Source organism: Ruditapes philippinarum, unplaced genomic scaffold (assembly GCF_026571515.1).
Source record: "Ruditapes philippinarum isolate M1 unplaced genomic scaffold, ASM2657151v2 ctg3937_1_1_1_1, whole genome shotgun sequence".
Classification (NCBI taxonomy): Eukaryota; Metazoa; Mollusca; class Bivalvia; order Venerida; family Veneridae; genus Ruditapes; species Ruditapes philippinarum.
Genome location: NW_026855925.1, coordinates 37,670 through 59,050, shown reverse-complemented (window position 1 = coordinate 59,050; position 21,381 = coordinate 37,670). Strand labels below are relative to the sequence as shown.

The 21,381-nt window shown below is 31.6% G+C and overlaps 1 protein-coding gene across 5 annotated transcripts; it reads left to right on the top strand.

Annotated features, from left to right (window-relative positions):
• Positions 1-5,439: 5,439 nt before the first annotated feature.
• Positions 5,440-18,637, top strand: LOC132744853 (uncharacterized). Of its 5 annotated transcripts, none has more exons than XM_060733644.1 (2): positions 5,440-5,788; positions 17,086-18,637. In XM_060733644.1, exon 2 carries the CDS (start codon positions 17,102-17,104, stop codon positions 18,419-18,421), a length of 1,320 nt encoding a protein of 439 aa, XP_060589627.1. In that variant the 5' UTR covers positions 5,440-5,788; positions 17,086-17,101; the 3' UTR covers positions 18,422-18,637. The 5 variants fall into 5 exon arrangements, with proteins under 5 accessions (XP_060589627.1, XP_060589629.1, XP_060589628.1 ...); XM_060733646.1 differs by lacking the exon at positions 5,440-5,788 and adding an exon at positions 9,185-9,406; XM_060733645.1 differs by lacking the exon at positions 5,440-5,788 and adding an exon at positions 9,185-9,410.
• The last annotated feature ends 2,744 nt before the right edge of the window (positions 18,638-21,381 follow it).

The following is a 21,381-nucleotide window of genomic DNA, read 5'->3' as shown; positions in this document are numbered from 1 at the left end:
AATCTTGAAACTTGTATATGTATATATATGTAGCATTTTTAGTTTAGCTCAGTGGTGCTATTGTGATAACCTTTCATTTTCCTTAGGCCACACTTAAAAAATTGTTTGTTTGCAGTAACACGACCCAAGATTTTTAGTTTGGGTAAGTAGGTTGATTTTTTTTTATATGTATATTTTTTAGAAAGCCTGTAAAATTTTTGGGTATAAGTATAGAAGGAATGGGCTAAAAAAAGCTTTTAGGTAGGGGATGATTTTGGTGAGTAGATAGCGTTACTGCAAACAAACTATTTTTTAAGGACAGCCTTAACCACATAGTATTTTTCATTTAAACTTTTGAATGGTATCCCTTGTGTTGTGGTGAAATATTTTTTGCATACACACTTGTCGCCATGGTATTCATCTCATAATTACATGTTGACCTGTACAAAGTTTGTGCAAACCATGGTAGTCTGATTAATATCTACAATTTACATACCTCCATTTAACATGTAGTATAACATTAACATAACTTTAATCTGTCTAAATTTACAGCTGAAAGTGAGCAATTAAGACCATCATTGTCATATTTTTTGAAAGCAGTTGATTTTGCATTATTTTTAACATCTGGTGTAATTATCTTTGTGGATAGTCACTTGTTCTATGTTTTTAATTGTGACATACCTATAGATCAGAGAAAGTCTGCTGGTTAATTCTTAAGAAAATGTTTATTTTGTTGCTTTTATATTAAAAAGAAATGTTGCATGTGACTGGTTAGAGATTAATTATCTCCATACATGTGAAATTAATGGTCAGCAAACGGGTTGAGGTTGTGATATTCAACATGCATATTAGGTATTATTACAGTATTTTTATTTTCATATTTATTTTCAACAAGCAGTTGTGATATTTGTACAGTATTTTATTTTCATGTTCAAATAACCCACAGGTGGTACAGTATTTTAACTGCAGTCCTTTCAGGAAGTTTGTTCATTATTGGACTTGTGGTAATATTCCAGAATTAAAAGAAAGCTATGGAATATTTAAATTTATCTTTGTGTTGTTCTTTTTTTATCATCAAATGTAAGTCCAACTGAGAACACTAACTTCAAGTGGTATTTAAAGTTGAAACAGGACTAATTTTAATCTGGTTTGTCTGTAAACATGTTTTGATAGATAATTAATATTTTGAGATGCCCCCCAATAACAGAGGTTAAAAATAATATCAAAGAGGGCGCCACTTCCGGAACTGCATCCGAGGTCACGGAAATGCATCGTTTGGTTACAGCGGAGTCGAGCAAAATTTACATTCTTCTTTACATCAGATTTAATTTAAACCGTTTCAGAAAGGTAAAAGAAAGATTTGTTATAACAAAAATGACCAAACTTTCTCCAACAATAAAGGTTTCATGCTGTATGCAGACAAATAATCAAAAGTGGTACGGAACCGCATCATAGACTGTATAAACGGGTTATCCAAGAAATCAAACCAAACCCTAGGATTAGGACTACGCAGAAACACAAAGTTAAATCCCAATCCATTGCTTACCAGACGTTAGTCAGACCCCAGTTTGTCAGTCAGAACCCAGCTTGAATATGGTTCCGAAGTATGGTCTCCCCACACAATAAATATAAAAAACAAATAGATCAAATTGAAAAAGTCCAAAAAAGAGCAGCCCGATGGACCAAGCTAGATTATGGTCAGACCTCTAGCTTCATGTGCATGCTTCACTTCCTTTAGCTTCGAAAACTGGAACTCAGACGTATAGATGCTAGGTTATCCATTTTCTGTAAGATTCACCATGGTCTGGTTGCTATCCCCATAGAAGAATATTTGACACCCCTGTCCCGAATATCACACCATAGTTTTCCAGCCCCCTGTTTTTAATAATTTTTTGGGGTATTTTTTTACAACTCTTTTTAACTTTCTGGAAATTTTTGACACGCAGACATGTCTACGTCCACGCGAGGGGTTTGACATTAACAGTAAACAGATATATATATATATTATTTTAGCGTTTTAAACTCCGCTTTGTGACAGTTCATTGTTGAGTATATATCAGATGCTGCTGCTGATATATGTAATATTTCTGTGATGTTTGCTTGTAGTGTGATATTTGCTTGTAGTGTGATATTTGCTTGTAGTGATATTTGCTTGTAATCAATTATTATCTTATCCATATTCATGGGAACAGTCCTGCGATCAGCAGAAAATTTCAATGGAAAGAGATGGGGGTTCGTGTGTGTGTGTGTGTGGGGGGGGGGGGGGGGTAGGTTTATCCTCTTTCAAAGCATTTTCTGTGTGAGTCATTTCATTCTCATATAAAAATCAAATTAAAAGTGTTTGAACTTAATTTAAGAAATAGGGCACAAATTAAAAAGTAGACCACAACAATATTATATTATTTTATTATAATAATAACATTTATTTTAATAGTTTTCATACAGACTAATCGTAATCTCATCTCTGTACAAACGAATGTCACATATTGTACATGTAGTAGCCTAAAACAAACCATCCATCACGTCTAAATAAATGTAATGATATGAAAAAATATGCATGATATTGAGTTGAAATTCCACTATGTGTCACAGTATTTCTGCAAATGTTTATCCAATATGAACTGTTGCCATTCTTCTAACTGCTTCTATTTGAAGCAATGCTTTAATTTATAATACTAACTCTTTGAACCCAGTGCATCTTCACAATTTTAATACAATGTATTAGGCACACATTAGGTTCACATTGTGCGTCAGTCGTCAATCTCTGATAGCATATCATAATTAGATTTTTACTTGTTGTATTCTTTAAGAAGAACAAACTGTGACGTAAAATAAAGATTGCATTAAAGATATTATACACGACAATGAATGATCAAAACTATAAATTAATTTGTAACATTTTTTCTAGTTCTTAACCGCATTCCACTAAGTGTTTATTCAACTATTCTTCTATTGAAGCAATACAATTAAATATATCATCATGGTAAATGATCGCTCGTGAAATTTTATATTTGGATAGTATCAGATTTATTACACCAAAGCTTTTAAGTGCTCGGTTATCGTAGGCCAATTAAGGCCAAACAAATATTTTAGATGTCCCGGGTGCATTAGTTAAGCACTCTGATATATCATGGAAACATTCTCAATCAGAACATGACTCCAATCAATGATCAAGTTTATTTAAGCCTACAGTCCGACCCCGGTTATTCGACAACCCTTTATGCGAATACCCGGCATTATCCGAAGTAGATCGGCGGTCCCGTTTTTATCTTTATATAAAACTATATAAATACGAGCGTATTATTCGAAATGCATTAATCGAATACCTCCTATTTTTCGAAGTAAAATTTCGGTCCCGATTATACATTTATGAAAGTATTTCACACCTATTATTCGAAGCCAGCCTAATTATTATTCGAAGCCAGACTAATTCGCGCCGATCCACTCGCTGACCGGTAGACTTGTGAAAAATATCAACAGTCATGCGTGTAATTAGACAATCATGATAATAACTCTTTGTGTGTTCTTTAATCAACTTTAATTAACGAAAATGAAAAACTATGCACCGTGTCTGATTTTGTTACTGTTATTGCTTGAATATGACAGCAATAATTTTTATACATACCGTGTATAAGAATTTGTCAAAACATCCAAAACATTTTTTCATTAACTGTAACGCGTGATGAGAGCCTTTATCCTAATCGAAAATACCAGAGTTAAGCTTTAAATACCGTAGTGACAACACGGCCATTATCAAGGCTTTGCGCGAAACAAAACGATACATAATGTAGAATAAAATGCAAGTATTTGTGTTTTCAATGACAAAACAATATGTTTTAGGCATCTTTTTTTAAATATCTATTTTTCTCAATTGATTACAGGAAGTAAGTATGTTGTAAACGATAGTTTTGCTATGATTGGTCAAAGTGGAATAGTTTTCGTCTATCACAATATTCCGATTTCGATTATTCGAACCAATCGATTATTCGAAGTAAATATTCAGTCCCAGACACTTCGAATAAACGGGGTTGGACTGTATCTGATTAATTTAGCTATATATATGAACTATAGAAAGGTTTAACGGATATTTCTAATCTGCGTGTCGTGTTAGATTATATAAAATTATCTAATCCTATTAACATGAAGCTAAGTCATCTATATAAATAGCTTTTAGCAAACGTACTTGTTCGAATCATTAGAGTATCATAGAGAGAAAAAACCTTTGTGGGGAACCTTTCTTCTTCTACTAGCGTACATGATCACTATTACAGCATTTTCAATTACCCTACAACTAAATACTTTTTCAATAAACTACCTTTTGCCCGTGCCCTTGCCAAAGCTTGTGTGTATGGCCCAAAAAGTGGCATAGGACGAGCGATGACTTATCAGCGAGAGGCGGCACCGACAACTCTCTGTACAAACAGGCCCTTTTATATAACTGCTTGACACCCAGCCCAGGAACGTATCTGTGGCTAAACTGTGCTCGCGTGAATACAAAGTGGCTTACCGCCGTGATCCGGAGGATAAACTTCTTACGACACCACCACTCCACCTAACTCCCTAGAGTCTTTTCCATATACACATGTACCAGTATTCACAGTTTCGTGAAAGTTATGGTTCAGAACATTAGTATATTTTGGATACATTTGCAGTCTGATACTCTAATGACATTACATTAGGCTAAAACATTAATTACAATCGGCGTAAAAACAACAGAAAAACAAATACCCACTACATTTTGTTTTGCAAGAACAACATTTTAAAACTCATATTCGAATGAATCCTTGTTAAATCCGAGTAGTATGACAGACAGGGGGTCCGTGATGTTTTTCACGAAGAGTCAGAAAAAAACGGAAGATCCGGCATTCTGTTTGTATCGTAAAGCTTTAAAGATTGTGAATGTTCGCTTTGTATTGAAGTGTGACCGACGGACGATTCTAAAGAGTGTGACAGCTAGGTGATATGGTTGGTTTGTATCGAGGAGTCTGACAAACGCAAGTGTGAAAGACGGTAGGTTTGATTTGTAACAGATTGACGATCCAGTATTATCTGAAAACGGGGTATTATCTTGCAGACGGGGGTTTGGTATGTATCGGACAAAAAAGCTGTTATTCAAGTGGTATACACTGAGCAGTATTCAAAATGTCAATTAAACCTTTCATTTTCCTACATTTTTATATTTTCAATATGAAACAGATATATCTTTAAATCATACTTTTTTGCGTCTCTGGGAAATATTTATTAACTTAATATTGTTTTTTATTGGGACCAGGAAACAAATATTAATTTTTATCAGCATTGACTTAAGGCCGCAAATCGATTGATTGCTTCCGAACAATAAAAGATCAAATAGCACTTGAAACTATACCAGAGAGATATTTTCATGATCATCGATAAATCTAGCTGAAATCTACAAGTGTTACAGTGATAAATCTGCTCGAAAACTGTCATTTATATTACAAAAATCTTCAATGGACATAAACGTGTCAAGTTAGCATATCAACAGAAATATCGCAATTGCGACAAAATAATCAAGAAACATTTCAGCAATGGCATTTAGTAAGAAAGTAGCATTAAAAAGACGATATTGTTCGTATAAATACGTTATATTAAAATGGAACGTGTTGTAACGCATGATATTGTTTGTTAATTTGCAGGGATTATAAATTGAAAATAGAAGAAGTTATTACAGTATATTTGATCGGATTACTCTAAAAGTCTGATATTTATATAATACAATTAGCAGAGTTCAGTAGTCGACATAAACTAAACAGCTGTGGGAAAAATCAAATCAAAATGGAGTGGAAAGGTATGTTTTCACATATGTTTCACATTATTTCTAATTTTTTTAAACTGGTTATTGGTAAAAATCTATTTTTTTCTGTTTTTGACTGTCACAACTTTATGTATTGGTACATGCATATGTACCCGCTGAGCTTTATTTTACAAAAGGCAACGTACTATACCTGTCACGTCAAAATGTATTGAGAGACTCTTCAGGGTTATGATAAAAAATAAACATTTAGAGTTTCTTGGGAAAACGATACTCAGATAAATGTATATACAATTCAAGTCAATATTTCAATATATACCATACAGGACATTGGGTGCATTTTTAAAATTTTTAATTCAATAATATAAGTTGTAAATAATTTACTCTTTGAATTAAAGGAGATAGAAACATGCAGAATTTATTAAAGATATCTGGCGAGAATGATATTATTTTTCAACTCTTTCTATGAACTTGGTTATAAAGCTATGTGGACAAAAATAGTATTTAATATGCCCAGTTTATGAGAACATTTAACTGTAATACGAGTCATTTTATTTCATTGACGCGCTTTAACTTTAATAAACAGTTAAGTATAGACTATAGTATGACGTTAACGTATAATGCTCAGTCGTGACGTCCTGTCAAAAAATTTGCACGCCCGTGCTATATCGATTTTACAGAGCTGCAAAAACTGCACAGATATAAATGATAAAATAATGTCTCTTATATATCCAGTTTATGTATTTATAACTTTACTTTATTTGATAAATGTGTCTTTTTTATTCTGATACTTTGATATTTATAAAAAGAGTCAAATCAAGATTACATAACTACATTATACATTGTTAATCAAATGATTAAAAATAATTAATTTGAAACATAGATATATTAAACCTAGTTTTGATAATATCTGGGTTAAAATGAGTCATATCATGACGACGGAAAAGCAAGAAGTAAGTCATTTTGATGAAGAACTCTTGAAAGGTATTTTGGGAAATAGTAAGTTATTTATAGGGGGATAGGGGCATTGGGATGGAAGTGAGCGTAAAATTACTTATGATTAACCATGATACATTATGAATTATTATATAAAGATTTCTAAAGAATAATAACATGACCTCTTGTTTATAACTTTGGCGTCGATTTCTTAATATATGATTAATCTCCTTGACTGCAAATATTCGAATTATAACTAAACCCAGAGAGAATTTAGTAAGGTTTACAAGATTTGTTACCCGAATAATCCTCATACATGAATTAACTAGCCAATTTATTACGTGGAACATATTCAAATACTATTAATTTTCATTCATAATTCAAAACATATTAAGTATTGGTTAGGATAGGCTTTTTGTAACTATTAATAGGAGAGAATGATTAAATGATTTTGATTGCATGAAATATAAATAACTCAAGTTTCTCCAAGTATAATACCAGGTATTCACAATGCCGTTGAGTATAGTTGTCGTCAAGACGTCTTTTAAGTTAAATTTCATGATTAGTGCATTGCATTGCACGCTGGCAGACAGTATACTACTTTATGCGTTATGTTAAGACTTTATCAGCATTTTATTTCAGATTATTAATTGTTTTAAAACGAAAAACAAACAAACAAACGAACGAACGGACTCAAAACACGCACACATAACAACAACACAAACATAAAACAACTACCCCCTCCAAAGGAAAAAAAACCAACAACCAGAAGGAAAACAACAACAACAACAACATAAAACAACTACCCCCTCCTAAAAAAAAAACAGAAGAAAAACAACAACAACAACAACTAAAAACAACTACCCCCTCCTTAAGAAAAAAACAACAACAAAAACAACAACAACAGAACAAAAAAACCACCCCCCCCCCCCAAGAAAAAACCAAATAGTCGGAAAAAAATGAAAACTATCACAATATAATAAATTCTGCATTAAGAAATTGAAGAAGTTTTCAAGTAATTACAATATCAACTCTAGACAACACACATACATACAGAATTTAATATAATATATCGACCATATAATTTACTTTTGATATAATGGATACACTATACACTTGCCGAACAAAAAATATTTCTTTACGTTCATTCTCTTAATAGACCCTGCACAATTCTTATTACTGAATTCATAAAAGAAATATTTCTTTCAACCGTTTTCTTCAATGGTGCTGTCCTTTAATGACATTTCAATGAAAACACAAATAACGCAATGTGTATATAATGACATTGAACTAAACATCCTTGAATTTTATTTTATACAGATTTGATCTTCAAGAAAGGAATTCACTGTTGACGATTGAAGATAATTTTATCCCCCATTATATAGTAAATTACCTCCGATAAGACCTTCCATTAAAGCTATATCGTCATAGATCTACTTGATTTTTATACGGTTTTATTAATAATCAAACTGCAATTAAAACAATTAAAGATTGTCTGACTAAGATTTTTTTGTAAACCCGACTGGCATCCTTGAGTTTTACTACCAACTTTGTGCAGATCCCGAATCTTCATGGCACAATTACAGGAATAATGTTGGTCAAACATAATTAAACTTATTTTATATTAAACTGTGTGTTTATATTTCAGAGAATTAAAAATCCGAAGGTTTTAATGCATTAAGCAAGTGTTTATCTTAACAGCTGATTTAAAATAACATACGATAAAAGATTGCTAATGGATAAGATACAATTGAATTATTTTTGAAATAGCATTGCTTACGTTGTATTTTCATTCGAAAGAATGTTAAGACAAAAATTTAAGATGAATGACCGGATTATAACAATTTACAGATTTTATATTACGTTGTGTTGATACATATCTATCTGTTTATAAATGAAGTACAGAACATCTAAGATTAATAAGAAGCTTTAAACATTTTTCTTTCTGTTTGCACATTTAAAATTGAGAAATCGAATATGTAAGCCTCATTAAATTAAGTCGTTACCTCTTTACTTAAACATGACCATAAGTAGAACAACGACTTAAGCATATACGCATCTATATCTTAAAGGGAATGTATTTCACAGACATGGCGAAAAGGGTCATTCCCTTGAGGGAAAAATAACATGTTATTTTTGAAAAAATAAATGAAAGAAAAACTTGTGTTAACTGAATTCTAGGGAAATCTATATGATTTTAAAAAAGTTATCTGTATAAATGATCCCTACTACCTAAATGACTTAAAATTTGAATATCTTTAAAGCTAACTAGTCAATGTTTGATGTAAAGATAATTTATTTGACTTTTCTATATCAGTCAAACATTGTATATCTATTTTTTTTAAAAAGTTTTTTTTGTGCAATACATGAGCGACTCGCTTTAAGCAGAAATTATAAACCAAGATTGAAGAAAGAATCTAGCTTTTTTATTATAATGTTGAATAAGAATTATTTAAAGTCCTTTGGTCCTTAATAGTTTTATAGGGAGAGAAAAAAGATTTAACCATAACACATTTAATACGTTATAATCTTAATCGTGATTTAATGATAAACAGGCGATTAACTATTGACTTTTGGATATTTTCGTATAATACTGTTTTGACATTTCGTGATGTTAACGGGCTTATAGTTGGAAAACAAAACTTCATTTTTTACTGTTTTTTTTCTACTTCTATACGGGATGTTGATGGTGTTTGTGTAAAAGTTTCTTTGATAAAAGTAGGTAAGATAATCTACAATTTTTGTTATTTCGTGTTACTATGGTTGCTATTTTTGTTGTTGTAGTTGTTGTTGTCGGAACATTGTTGATAATATTGATGATGATAATCATGGTTTCTTATACAGTGAAAATATTAAATGATACATGTATAGACCAGTGAACAAAAGATATTGAGGATATTGCAGGAGTGTTGGTTCAATATTCAAATTATTGAACGAGTTCAATAAAATTATATTATGCGAGACAACAGTTTATATACATTGTATATACATGTACGCTTTTATAACCTGCTAATACAAGCCTCTGTATTACAAACTTTTAATAAAGCAATCTTCTTTTATTAGAGAGAAGAAAAAAAACCTTTATAAATTGACAACAGTCGTGTGTATAGTTTATAATGTATAAACGTTTAAACAAACCGTAAATGACATCACATTGAAGTTATTGCACTAGTGCGTAGTTATCATTCTCCAGTGCTGTTGTTTATATGATAAAAAAGCATCATAAAATAAGATAATTGTACTGAAAATTCTTCTGCAGCATTACACTTAATTATACGTATTCAAACTGACCGCATTTTGGAATCATGGAATGAAAAAAAAATTGAAAAAAAAAATGCATAAATAAAAAAATAAAAGAATAAACGGAAAAAATTCAATACAATACTCCCTTTATGTAATGTTTAATGTTACATAGTGACAACAAAAAAGGAAACCATTAGTTCCAAACTTTTATGTACAATTAAATGTAGACAAATAGAACCTCCGCGGAGAATCAATACGCATGCGGGATTATTAATTCTTCAAGTAAATTTCCTGCTTGATTTATTTCTTGTCAAAATATTTGTTTTAACATTAAAATCGACCATAGAGGGTACACTTGATTACAATGTATCAATGATAAAAGATAGAGTCGATATTTTTTCCTCCACGACCTAACTATGAAAATGATATATAACCTGTTATATCATGCCTATTCATATCCATATAAAAGACGTTCAATAATTCAAACTTAAATAATGGTGTTGAATTTCACATCAAATATACATATAAGTAAATTAAATATCACATGGGATAATAAGAAGAGCTTGATATCTAACAACTTTTAAGGACTAATAATTTAAGCCTTATTTGAATCATTGAATTGCAAGTCATAGTAATTAATACTGAATAATTTATACTGATTAATTAATACTGATATTAATACATTGTACTGATTATCAATACTGATTAATTACTACTGTTCGATTTGCGCATTTCACTTAATGTTGTTGTTTTTTTTTGGTTACTAATATCATTCTAAAGTTTAATGCTGAGTACGAGAGAAGGAAACTATTCTCTTTTTGTTCAGAGTATAGTTTATTGTACATAGGTTTTCTCTGTTTGTTTATGATACATCAAACTACTCACTTTATAAATTTATGCTATTTATTTTACACTTAATGTTTACATTGGTTATATCAGATATTTTCCACTTTGAAATTAAGTATCATCGGTGACTTTAAAACATAACTATTAGAAATGCAAATAACCAACCTGTAAAACATATAAATGAGAGGTTTACAAAAAGGGTGTAATCAAATACAATTTATCTATGAAGATTTATTATTATTCCATTTAAACAATGTTTAGGATCAAACACAATGCTACCAGTATGATTTGAGTAGATCATGGTATGATTTTGTGTAGCAACCTCATTAAACCATTTCCTCTTGAAAAGAAAAAAGAAAGAAAAAAGAACTAGAAAAGAAAAACATTTGAAACAAACATTACTTTGGCGTCTTCTTGTATCACTAAATGCATCTGTAGGTAAAAATTGACTAATAATATATAAGTATTCGTACTATACCTATTAACCGAACACTTTGCCTCATTTTTCATGAATAAAATAGAGAAAATACGTGATGACCTGAAACCATTTGATAAATTCGAGCCAAATACTAGAAACGTTCCATCTCTTCTTACCTTTGATGAATTTTCAAATGATAATGTTAAAGAGCTGATAAATGAACTACAGACAAAATCTTGTGAATTGGACATATTACCGACAGCAATATTGAAACTATTCCTTGGAGAACTACTCCCAATTATAACAAAACTGGTAAACTTATCACTACAGCAAGGAATATTTCCAAATAAATGGAAAGAGGCTATCGTGAGACCACTTTTGAAGAAAATTGGACTTGAACTTGTATTTTCAAATTATAGACCTGTTAGTAATCTATCGTTTTTATCAAAACTGATTGAAAAAGCAGCTCTGAAAATACTAAATAAACATGCTGATCAGTATGACTTACTACCTACAAACCAATCCGCCTACAGAAAATACCACTCCTGTGAATCTGCGCTACTGCGATTAGTTAATGATCTGTTGGCAGCCATGGAAAAACAAGAAGTTACAGCGCTAATCGCGATTGATCTCAGTGCCGCGTTCGACACTGTGGATCATGATATACTCGTCGACGTGCTACAGAAGCAGTACGGCGTGAGCGGTTCAGTGCTCAGCTGGCTTGATTCATACCTTCGTCCAAGGGGCTGTCGCGTGTGTGTCAACTCGGCGGTCTCAGCTCCACGGCAACTAGAGTGCAGTGTCCCCCAGGGTAGTTGTTTAGGGCCTTGGCTCTACCTAACGTATGCGGAACCTTGTTTGACGTGATTCCATCTGGATCATCGGTGTATGGATTCGCTGATGACCATACTGCAACCAAACATTTTAAACCGACTGAAGAAAATAGTGAAATTTCTGCAATCGCTGAATTAGAAAATGGTGCGATTGATATCAACAACTGGATGAACGCTAATAAACTCAAGATGAACTCATCGAAAACAGAATTCATAACATTTGGAAGTTCTCAACAACTCGAAAAGTGTCACCTAAAATCCATTTGTATTAACGGAGATAAGATCAACTCCGAAGAGTCCATTAGATATTTAGGCGCATTTCTAGACCAAACACTAAATTTCAAGGAACATGTCAAACGAAAGTGCCGTACTGCAATGTTAAACTATCTTAGAATAAAACGTAAACGAAAATACCTCACCAAAGAAGCAGCTGAAATACTAGTAATAGCACTCGTAATGTCACACTTGGATTATTGCAATGTCATTCTTTATGGTGTATCCGATTTTGAATTGAAAAAAATGCAACGTATTCAAAACATGTGCGCTAAGTTAGTTCTGCAACGAAAGAAATTTGACAGTTCAAGGCAAGCATTGTTCGACCTTCACTGGCTGCCCATCAAATCTAGAATCGAATATAAAATTCTGACTTTTGTATACAATTGTTCAATCGGTCATGCTCCAAAATACCTTTCTGAACTCCTAACCAAACAAGTACCAAATACCCGACTACGTTCAGCTAAAACCTCTGAGAACTGCTACGTTATTCCATTCAATAAAAGAAAAACATTTAGTGACAGAAGTTTCGGAACTATTGGTCCAAAATTGTGGAATCCGCTGCCATTAGAGTTGAAACAATCTAAAAATATTGATGTATTTAAGAGAAATCTTAAAACACATTTTTTCAGAAAGTTTGAATCACTATTTTAAAATCTGAAATGAGATAAACATGAGTAACGTATAACTGATGACTGACAGTGTGATGAATGTGCAATGTAAATGAATGTTTTATTCTTTTTAATCTATTTGTAATCAAGTTACATGTATGTAAATAATCTTATCTCATGCTACATGTATATCAGTTTTATCATTTTATGGTCTCTAAAATTTTTTAAAAATATGTTAATTGGAATTGTATGTAAAAGCTTTTATTTCATTTGATGTTGATCCACATATTCTTATGCATTCACAATTTTATTCTTATTATATTATATGTACTGTACAACGCCGTTGAATATTGTTAAATAGAAACAGGCGTTTAATTAAATAAAAAGTTTCAAGTTTCAAGTTTCAAGTAACTTTACTCATAATTGCACAATTATAAAGATTGGTGGTATATAGTTCTGGTAGTTTGAGATATACATGTAAATGTAACCTGACATAAGATGCGGTTTTGGGGTTGGGGTTAATAAATGGCCGGATTCTTAAAAAGGATGAAACCGCGTTGAAGAGGTGAAGTACAGGGGAACAATTTAGGCAATGCATTTTCGCCATTTCATGTTTGTATACTTTCAAACATAGTAGTATGTATTCCACATCAATTTACATTGTATTTCTCATAAACAGCAAAGACAAATTCCCCTCTTTAAAAGAGAATATACCGGTGGTTTTCAACAAACAGAAGCAACTGTATAAATAGGTACCTCGCAGTGACCATTAAAACGCTGCTACATTTATCCAGAACTGAAACTTGAAAGTCTCTCATCCCCCCCCCCCGACCATACCCCCTCATTCCCCAGGATTGGACAGTTTTACTTTCCATCTAATGGTTTTGATATTTAACACTATAACTTCGCAATGTCTACATATTGAATTCATAATATTATTGATTCCAAAACTTCAACTTTTGCAATCATGTAGTTGAAATCGTGAATTCATGAAATGAATATTGTGAATTCATGACTGTCTGTTATTTTAATTAACAGACACTCCATGTGACCGACAAAATAAGTCTATATATAACCATAATACATGACATTAAAATACAACAAGGCTGTCGCGTTAATTAAACACCTGATCTGTATTAATGGTCCGTATCTGCTTACATAGTCTGTCCTTCTTTTTGTATTTTACTGCAATTGGTCTGACCCTATACAACCTTTGATTTAAATCCCACGTCTTTAATATACGCCGACCCGAAAAAATTAAATAGCCAAAAACTGTCTGATTTTATTTAATCAATAAGGCGATAGATTTATTTACATTTCTTACTTCTTCTGAACAAATATTATGAATGGTATTTTCTTATCTCAAAAGCCTATCTGTCTTAGGTTACCACTTTGATATCAAATTGCCTCTATGTACTTCCAAATATGAAATATTTTGATAATAATACTCGAGTTTTATACAAAACTGATTCTACAAGTAGCAACTAGCCCTCCTCAACTGTAACCTTTTAGTTAAAGACGTGGTCTTCACGAACAAAAGTCGCGTTGTTTTATGTTTGTATGTCAGTAGGGATTATTGTATTGTGGTGTTTAGAAGCGAGTGGATTATTTAATGGTCTGATATGCATATACTTTGATTGATTTAAGGATTATCGAAGGATATGATCAGATTTACGCTGAGATAAGAAAGTTGAAACGCGTGTGATATTATAGACTGGAGAATGCAGGATATTTAGTTAAATTAAAACTAGCATTAAATATAGAAACCATTGTAAACCGCCACGTTTTAATTAAAACAAATCGTGCTATTTTTTTTTCCAAATTCTGATTGTATTTCCTGTTAGTGATAAACACGAATATCTTGGAAACGAATCAAGAATTTAGATTCTTATCACTTATTTTCAAATTTATATAAAGTAAATTGCATAATCTTATTCAATACATTGAGTGGTGTAAATTTGTTATCATTTCAAGAGTAATCTGTCAAATTTCACTTTCTTATGTTATATTTACATTACTTTAGTATACAGTTAGACGTCATTTTAACATTGTGGTTTATAAATATTTTAATTAACAGTGACATTCTTAAAGATGATAACAATGGAAATATTTGTAAATTAATCAATTTTGTGACAATAAGATATCTACAATGACAACTCTGTCATCTAACCAGCATCTCGCAGCTCTACAGTATCCATGGCATACGAAAAGGTAAACTTGTTCAACTATTATACTGAACGGATTGACTACCTTAGTACACTGAAAGGGGTAAACGTGGCATTATAGCATTTTAGATTTCATAATATAAAAAAAAATTTGATAAAAAGACTGTCTTTATCTAAATTAAAGATTTAAAACAATACATGTATAACATTTGTGAAAGATATATCAGTAATTGAGAAGGACACCGACAGCATATTTTATAAGAGTCGTGCACAATATAAGTTACCAATTGTTGTGCACTTGCAATTGTCGGATACTGTACGTGAATTAATTAAATTTTCATGCTACATTGTATTGTGTTTCACTCATAATTCATTAACTGGCGCGGTTAGTATTGTAAGATTGTTAAAACTGCATTTATCAAATACCTTAAAACACGAAATCAGTTTGAAGAGAAAAATCTTGCATAATATAATTTCATTCAACTCGTTCAATAAATTTAGTATTAAACTACACTCATTCAATATCCTCTATTTATTTCACGGTCGTGCGTATAAATTTGATGTGACGTCATTTCCGTTTGTAGCGTAAAACCGAGGTAAATGTAAGCGTAATGAAAATCGATTCTATGAGCCAGAGGCTTGCATAATATAGTTTTATTCAAATTGTAAAACAGTTTTAATTTTGAACCTTAATTCATTAAAAATCACCTATCTACGTCTAACTGACGTCAACGATGTACAAATAACGGTTACACGTCACTAAAGTTTACATGACGTCGCCGTCATAGATACACAGTTATCCTAATTTAGTTATGCTCATAAACGTTTCACATTTTATGATTTAAATCAATATGTAGAAATTCTATGTTAATTATAAAATATTGGAATGACTGGACGGAAAGAAGGAAAGTTTGGAAAGTTTGATGGATTGCGGTACAGTATTTCCCTATGAAATCTTACATTTTAAATATTTTTCATTACATTCCATTCACAAAAAAATATTACAAGCTTAATTTTTGAATAATTAAACATGGTTTATATTAATTAAACGCCAGTCAGCGAATAAAATCCAAAACAACATTGTCTTTATTGACCACCAATATCTTACTCAAACAAGAAATCTGAACTACCTGACACCCGACACTCGAGGACATTTCTTTCTTTCCTTCGAGCATATGAATTTGGAAAAGTCTTCCTCTAACTGTTCAGTCTAGCCCCAGTTTAAACATCTTTACTGAGAGGCTTGACTCATTCTATAAATTCTAAATTGCACGCAATGTCTTTTAAATTAATAGTCTTGTAAAACTTTTATTCTTTTAACTTTTTAATTTGCATATAAATAATTTCTTTTTTAACAGTTCCCTGACAACGCGCCTGCTAGTCATAATCAAAATTGATTGTTAAGCAGTATCATGCAGATGTAGATGCGGGTCGCCTGTACATAACAGGGACACAATCTGTGATAGTATTTATTTTGTCATTAAGAGAGATTTTCACATTGACCAGTGTAAGGCTGTGTAAAGATGTTCAAATGAAGTTTTCATAGTGCAGGCTGTGCAGGCATTTAAGATATTTTGTGATTTATAAATCATCAACATCATCATCATCATTAGTATCATCATCATCAGCATCAATATTATTTTTATTATAATTATTGGCAGCAGAGGAGAGAAACATTTAGTTCGCTGTATAATTTCCAATCAAGTCTAAGATACATAGTTGTACCAACATAAAACAGAGATTGAACCTAAATGGTTAATGGTTATGGTTAATTTCAAATGAGTTTTCCAATATATCTGCTATACCAGAATATTATTTATATTGGTGAAACTGTTTTAAAAAACTAAATAATTATAATCGCAGGATTCTATCGGAATCAGCACTGGGTTATCACCGCTAAGATGTGTGCAATAGCCCAAAAGTGAGACAATTCCATAACACTTTTACCCGGATTAAACAGTATAACGCGACAGAACTTTTTAAATGATGATTGTTATTATATTTCCAGGGGAAAACCAGAAAAGATGCTGCAGGTTTCAACTGCCTGCTCCAGTCCTCATACATCTAGAGTGACGTCCCCTGTCGAAAAAGAAACACTACGCCGGCAAATAGTTGGATTAGCTGTAAAGAGTAATTTATTATCAAAGAAGACTAGTGACATAAGCTCTTCTGCAACTACAAGAATAACTAACGTGTCCTCGTCAATACAAGACATCGACAATATCGACAACAACAATAATTATACTAATTTGCATAATATTCACGTCGAAGGATTAAAAAAGGTAAAAAGTCCACGTTCTCATTCCACCAAACGAACGGGACTTTACGCTCAGTGTTCTTACGAGTTCAACAAAATGCCTCAAACAGACCCACACGAATCACTAAGAAATACGTTGATTCGATCGAAAACCGCGTTAAATGATAATAAGTCTAAGCCGAAAATAGTCCGTTTCCGGATGGACGAATACACTATAGGTAAACAGAAAGCACCTATAGTTCACATCACCGACAATAAAGAGGTTAAAACAGTTAACAGTAGTTTGGCAGATTTAGGACATCCTAATGATTATGAAATAAGGGGAAGTGCAATTGCAATGAGGAAAGAAGGTTTGAAAGGTCTGCTGGCGTATAAAGATATTTGTGCTGAAAACGATAAACGACAAAACTCTTTACAAACATCGCTTAAACTCTTTCGGCGGAGAATTAAACTAAATCAGGAAAAATTTATTCAACCTAATGACAGCACATCGGAAGATTATGTTATTCATACTCGTTCGCCAATGTTTGACGTAACTGCACCATCGCCAGTACCAGACGACCGGCAAGCAACTCGCCCTCTATCGAGTGACGAACATGTGCGGATTTTGCGTTCAGCGCTTCATACTAAACATAACGGTGGAACTAATGCTGTCAAACAAACAGACACAATTAATGATACCGGTGAATCATATAAAAATATTAAGTGCTCATATAGACTTCCAGAAAATCCAAACTGGGGTAAAGAAGTCTCCTTCAAAGACATTAAAGATGACGTCATACCTAACGTCAAAACGTATGTTCTTGCCGAAGAAACGCATCCACATGCTAAATTTAAAAAGAACAATATTCAAAATGCAGTGACTTTAAACACACACAATCTGAATGTGCACAACTCTATAACTCAAGTAAATGGTCAAAAAGTAAAAGTTGGTGAAAATGAAATCTCGTTTGATCCGAGATTTCTAGACTGGCTCGAGGACTCTTTCACTAATTTAAAACTGAACAAAAGCTCAACATATATGTCGGAGGACACTATTGAAATAAGTGCACCGTCTATAAAAAGAAGAATTGCGACAAAAACATGACATTGAATTGTAAATAATTGCCAGCGACGCATTTCTCTGTCGAAATTACAAATGAAAGTTTTGACAATACATATTTATAAACATTTGCAGTGTGGCTTCTTATAGTTTTAGTCACAAATTAATACTGACTACCTCGACATTATCTAATTAATAGTGAAATCACAACGTTTTGGCAGCTGTTGCTTATGTTTGTCATAAATAAAAAAATCATCTTTATTAACTTAGTATTTAGGTATTTTCGTATGTAAATAATATTTTTAAAAACACATAAATTTCGTCCCTTCCTTTCACGTTATTGTCCGAAACATTTAATAATGATGCTTATAATTTCAAAATAATGTTTCATATGTCTTTTTGCGTTTATTGATTAAAGTGAATGAACGTCACAATTAATACACCCAGCAGTACTGAGAGCATGGACTTCCTGTTATATAGCAAGACAAAGTAGTTCTTTGGAACTTTTAGCAAATGTGTCTCATTGAAGTCACATTAAAAACATACTGGAAAATATTACTCGTAAACTTTAACACTTAACTTTAACACAAAAGCGTACCTCTTACTAGATCTTAGTTCTTCAATACTGAACCGTTCTAAGTTTTAAAGGCACAATTGATTTAAGCAATCATATACCATAGAGATAAATAAGTTAATGGTTTTTTATGTTTGATGAAATTAAGAAATAGTTACATGCTTTTACAATCTATATATCAGGGTTTCATACTTAAACAGTGCTTGCAGCGCTTTTATTACATAAGTATATACGGCTATACTCAGAACTAATAAAGTAATTTCTTTTTGGAGCCAAAAGATCGCTTTCTGGTGATAAACACATCGGCAGCAGCAGCAACAACATCAACAAAACCAAAAGCAACAACAAAACTTCCAAAACATTTAGTTGATGTCTGCTTGGTTGTTGTTTGAGTCCGTCGTAAATAAGAATACTGAAAATAGTATAAAAGTTAGTGATTGGCTGAAAATTACATCAATAACAAAGTACCCTATATTCTGATTACTCGGTCCATGATTTTCTCATTCCTATTTATCATACGTAGATCAAAATTGTATTTCTATTTATCTTCTTTGACGTTGCGTTTTTAAATCATAAAGGGATAGGTAACACTTTATCTCAAGTGTTGAATATACAGGCTACAACAAGTAAGTACACATGTGCTACACACATATATAACTTTGTTTGGGAGAGCACTTGAGATGTTGTAACGAGCACTATTCAAAATAGATAGTTACAATAAATCAAGATAACACTGTACGTGTTATCTTTACCGTAATGCTACCAGTGCTTATTCGATTTTTAAATAAGGGAGGTAATCAGAAAATAAAAAATTGTCGTGTCAACGGTATTTATCTCCCTTTACTGCTATTTTATAGCTAGACAATCAACTTGTCTTCCAGATAAGACGCTTTGCACCTTTCATGTCAAAGAACAAGTTGTTACTTCTGAAAAAGGGTAATTCTTGTTCAATGTCTGAAAGCCACTGCAGTATATTTAACCGGGGCTGGGTCCACTGATGATTATTAATAAAAGAAGAACACTCGTAGTTAACACTGTGGATATACCAGGGCAAAATCATCTTATGAGACATCGATAACTATACAATCAACAATTTCTGACAATTATTATACAATCAACAATTTCTGACAGTAATAATACAATCTAAAATGAGGTTGTTTGCTTTTTTACATTTATCAGTCACGTGGTAAAATAATGTTTCCATTTTCTCGTGCTTACCAACCTATATAAGTAATTTATGTTCTAAACTTCAAATAAAACCCGTCATAAATCTTGAATGTAATCTTTTATTGAATATGGATGTAGTGGTGGTGTTTGTGGTAGAACAAGACTCAGTAATGTTTTCTGTATTTTAATCATTCACTAGAAGAAAACTAAAAAAAATAAAACAATAATATGACAAATGACAAAGAGAAACATTGTACAATAAAAATTCATAATTTACATATTTCATATGTAACAATTGCAATAAATACAAAATATACATTATTAAAATTTCATAATTGAATTGAAATAAATATATACATACCATGTTTAATGCAGAATAATAATAATAATAATAATAATAATAATAATAATAATAATAATAATGATAATAATAATAATAATAATAATAATAATAATAATGATGATGATGATGATAATGATGATGATGATGATAATAATAATAATAATAATAATAATAATAATAATAATAATAATAATAATAATAATAATAATGATGATGATGATGATGATGATGATGATGATGATGATATTAATAATAATAATAATAATGATAAAAATAATAATAATAAATAAATAAATCTATGAACATTTCTATAAATATAATAAGCATTATAGGAGCGGTATCTTTTTGAAAGCAATGAGAGGAGTGGTTTGTACGTGTTGAAATGTTTGTATCATTTTTTGGTGAATGATGTTGGTCGACAGGATGAATCGGTACTGTTGAATAATTCTTATGTCAATATAACCTTTTACAAGCTATCATCAGCACTTTTGCATGGCACGATGAGAGACATTGTGTCAGTAGGTGACCTTGAACAATCTGATTTTACTTGTATTTGGTTAAAAGTCCGATCGCATTTGAAATTATGGTAATAAATGGTGTTCCTCACTTACATGTACATGTACAATACAGTCACTGTACGGAATTTTTATTCAACGAGAAAGGTAGAAAAAAATCTCTCACCTATGTCAATTAAAGAAAACATTTAAATGGCTATGATAGTTTGATAGTTCATTGGTCAATGCAAATCCACAATAAACTTTGTAGCAATCCCCCACCCCTACTTGTAAGAGAGAGATTTAATTCATTCCAGAGGCTAATACCTTATAACCACCGACCGCCAGCATTTTTGTATTGAATATGATTTTGGGAAAAACTATTATAAATTTTAACTGCACCACAATGAAATATAACATCAACCGA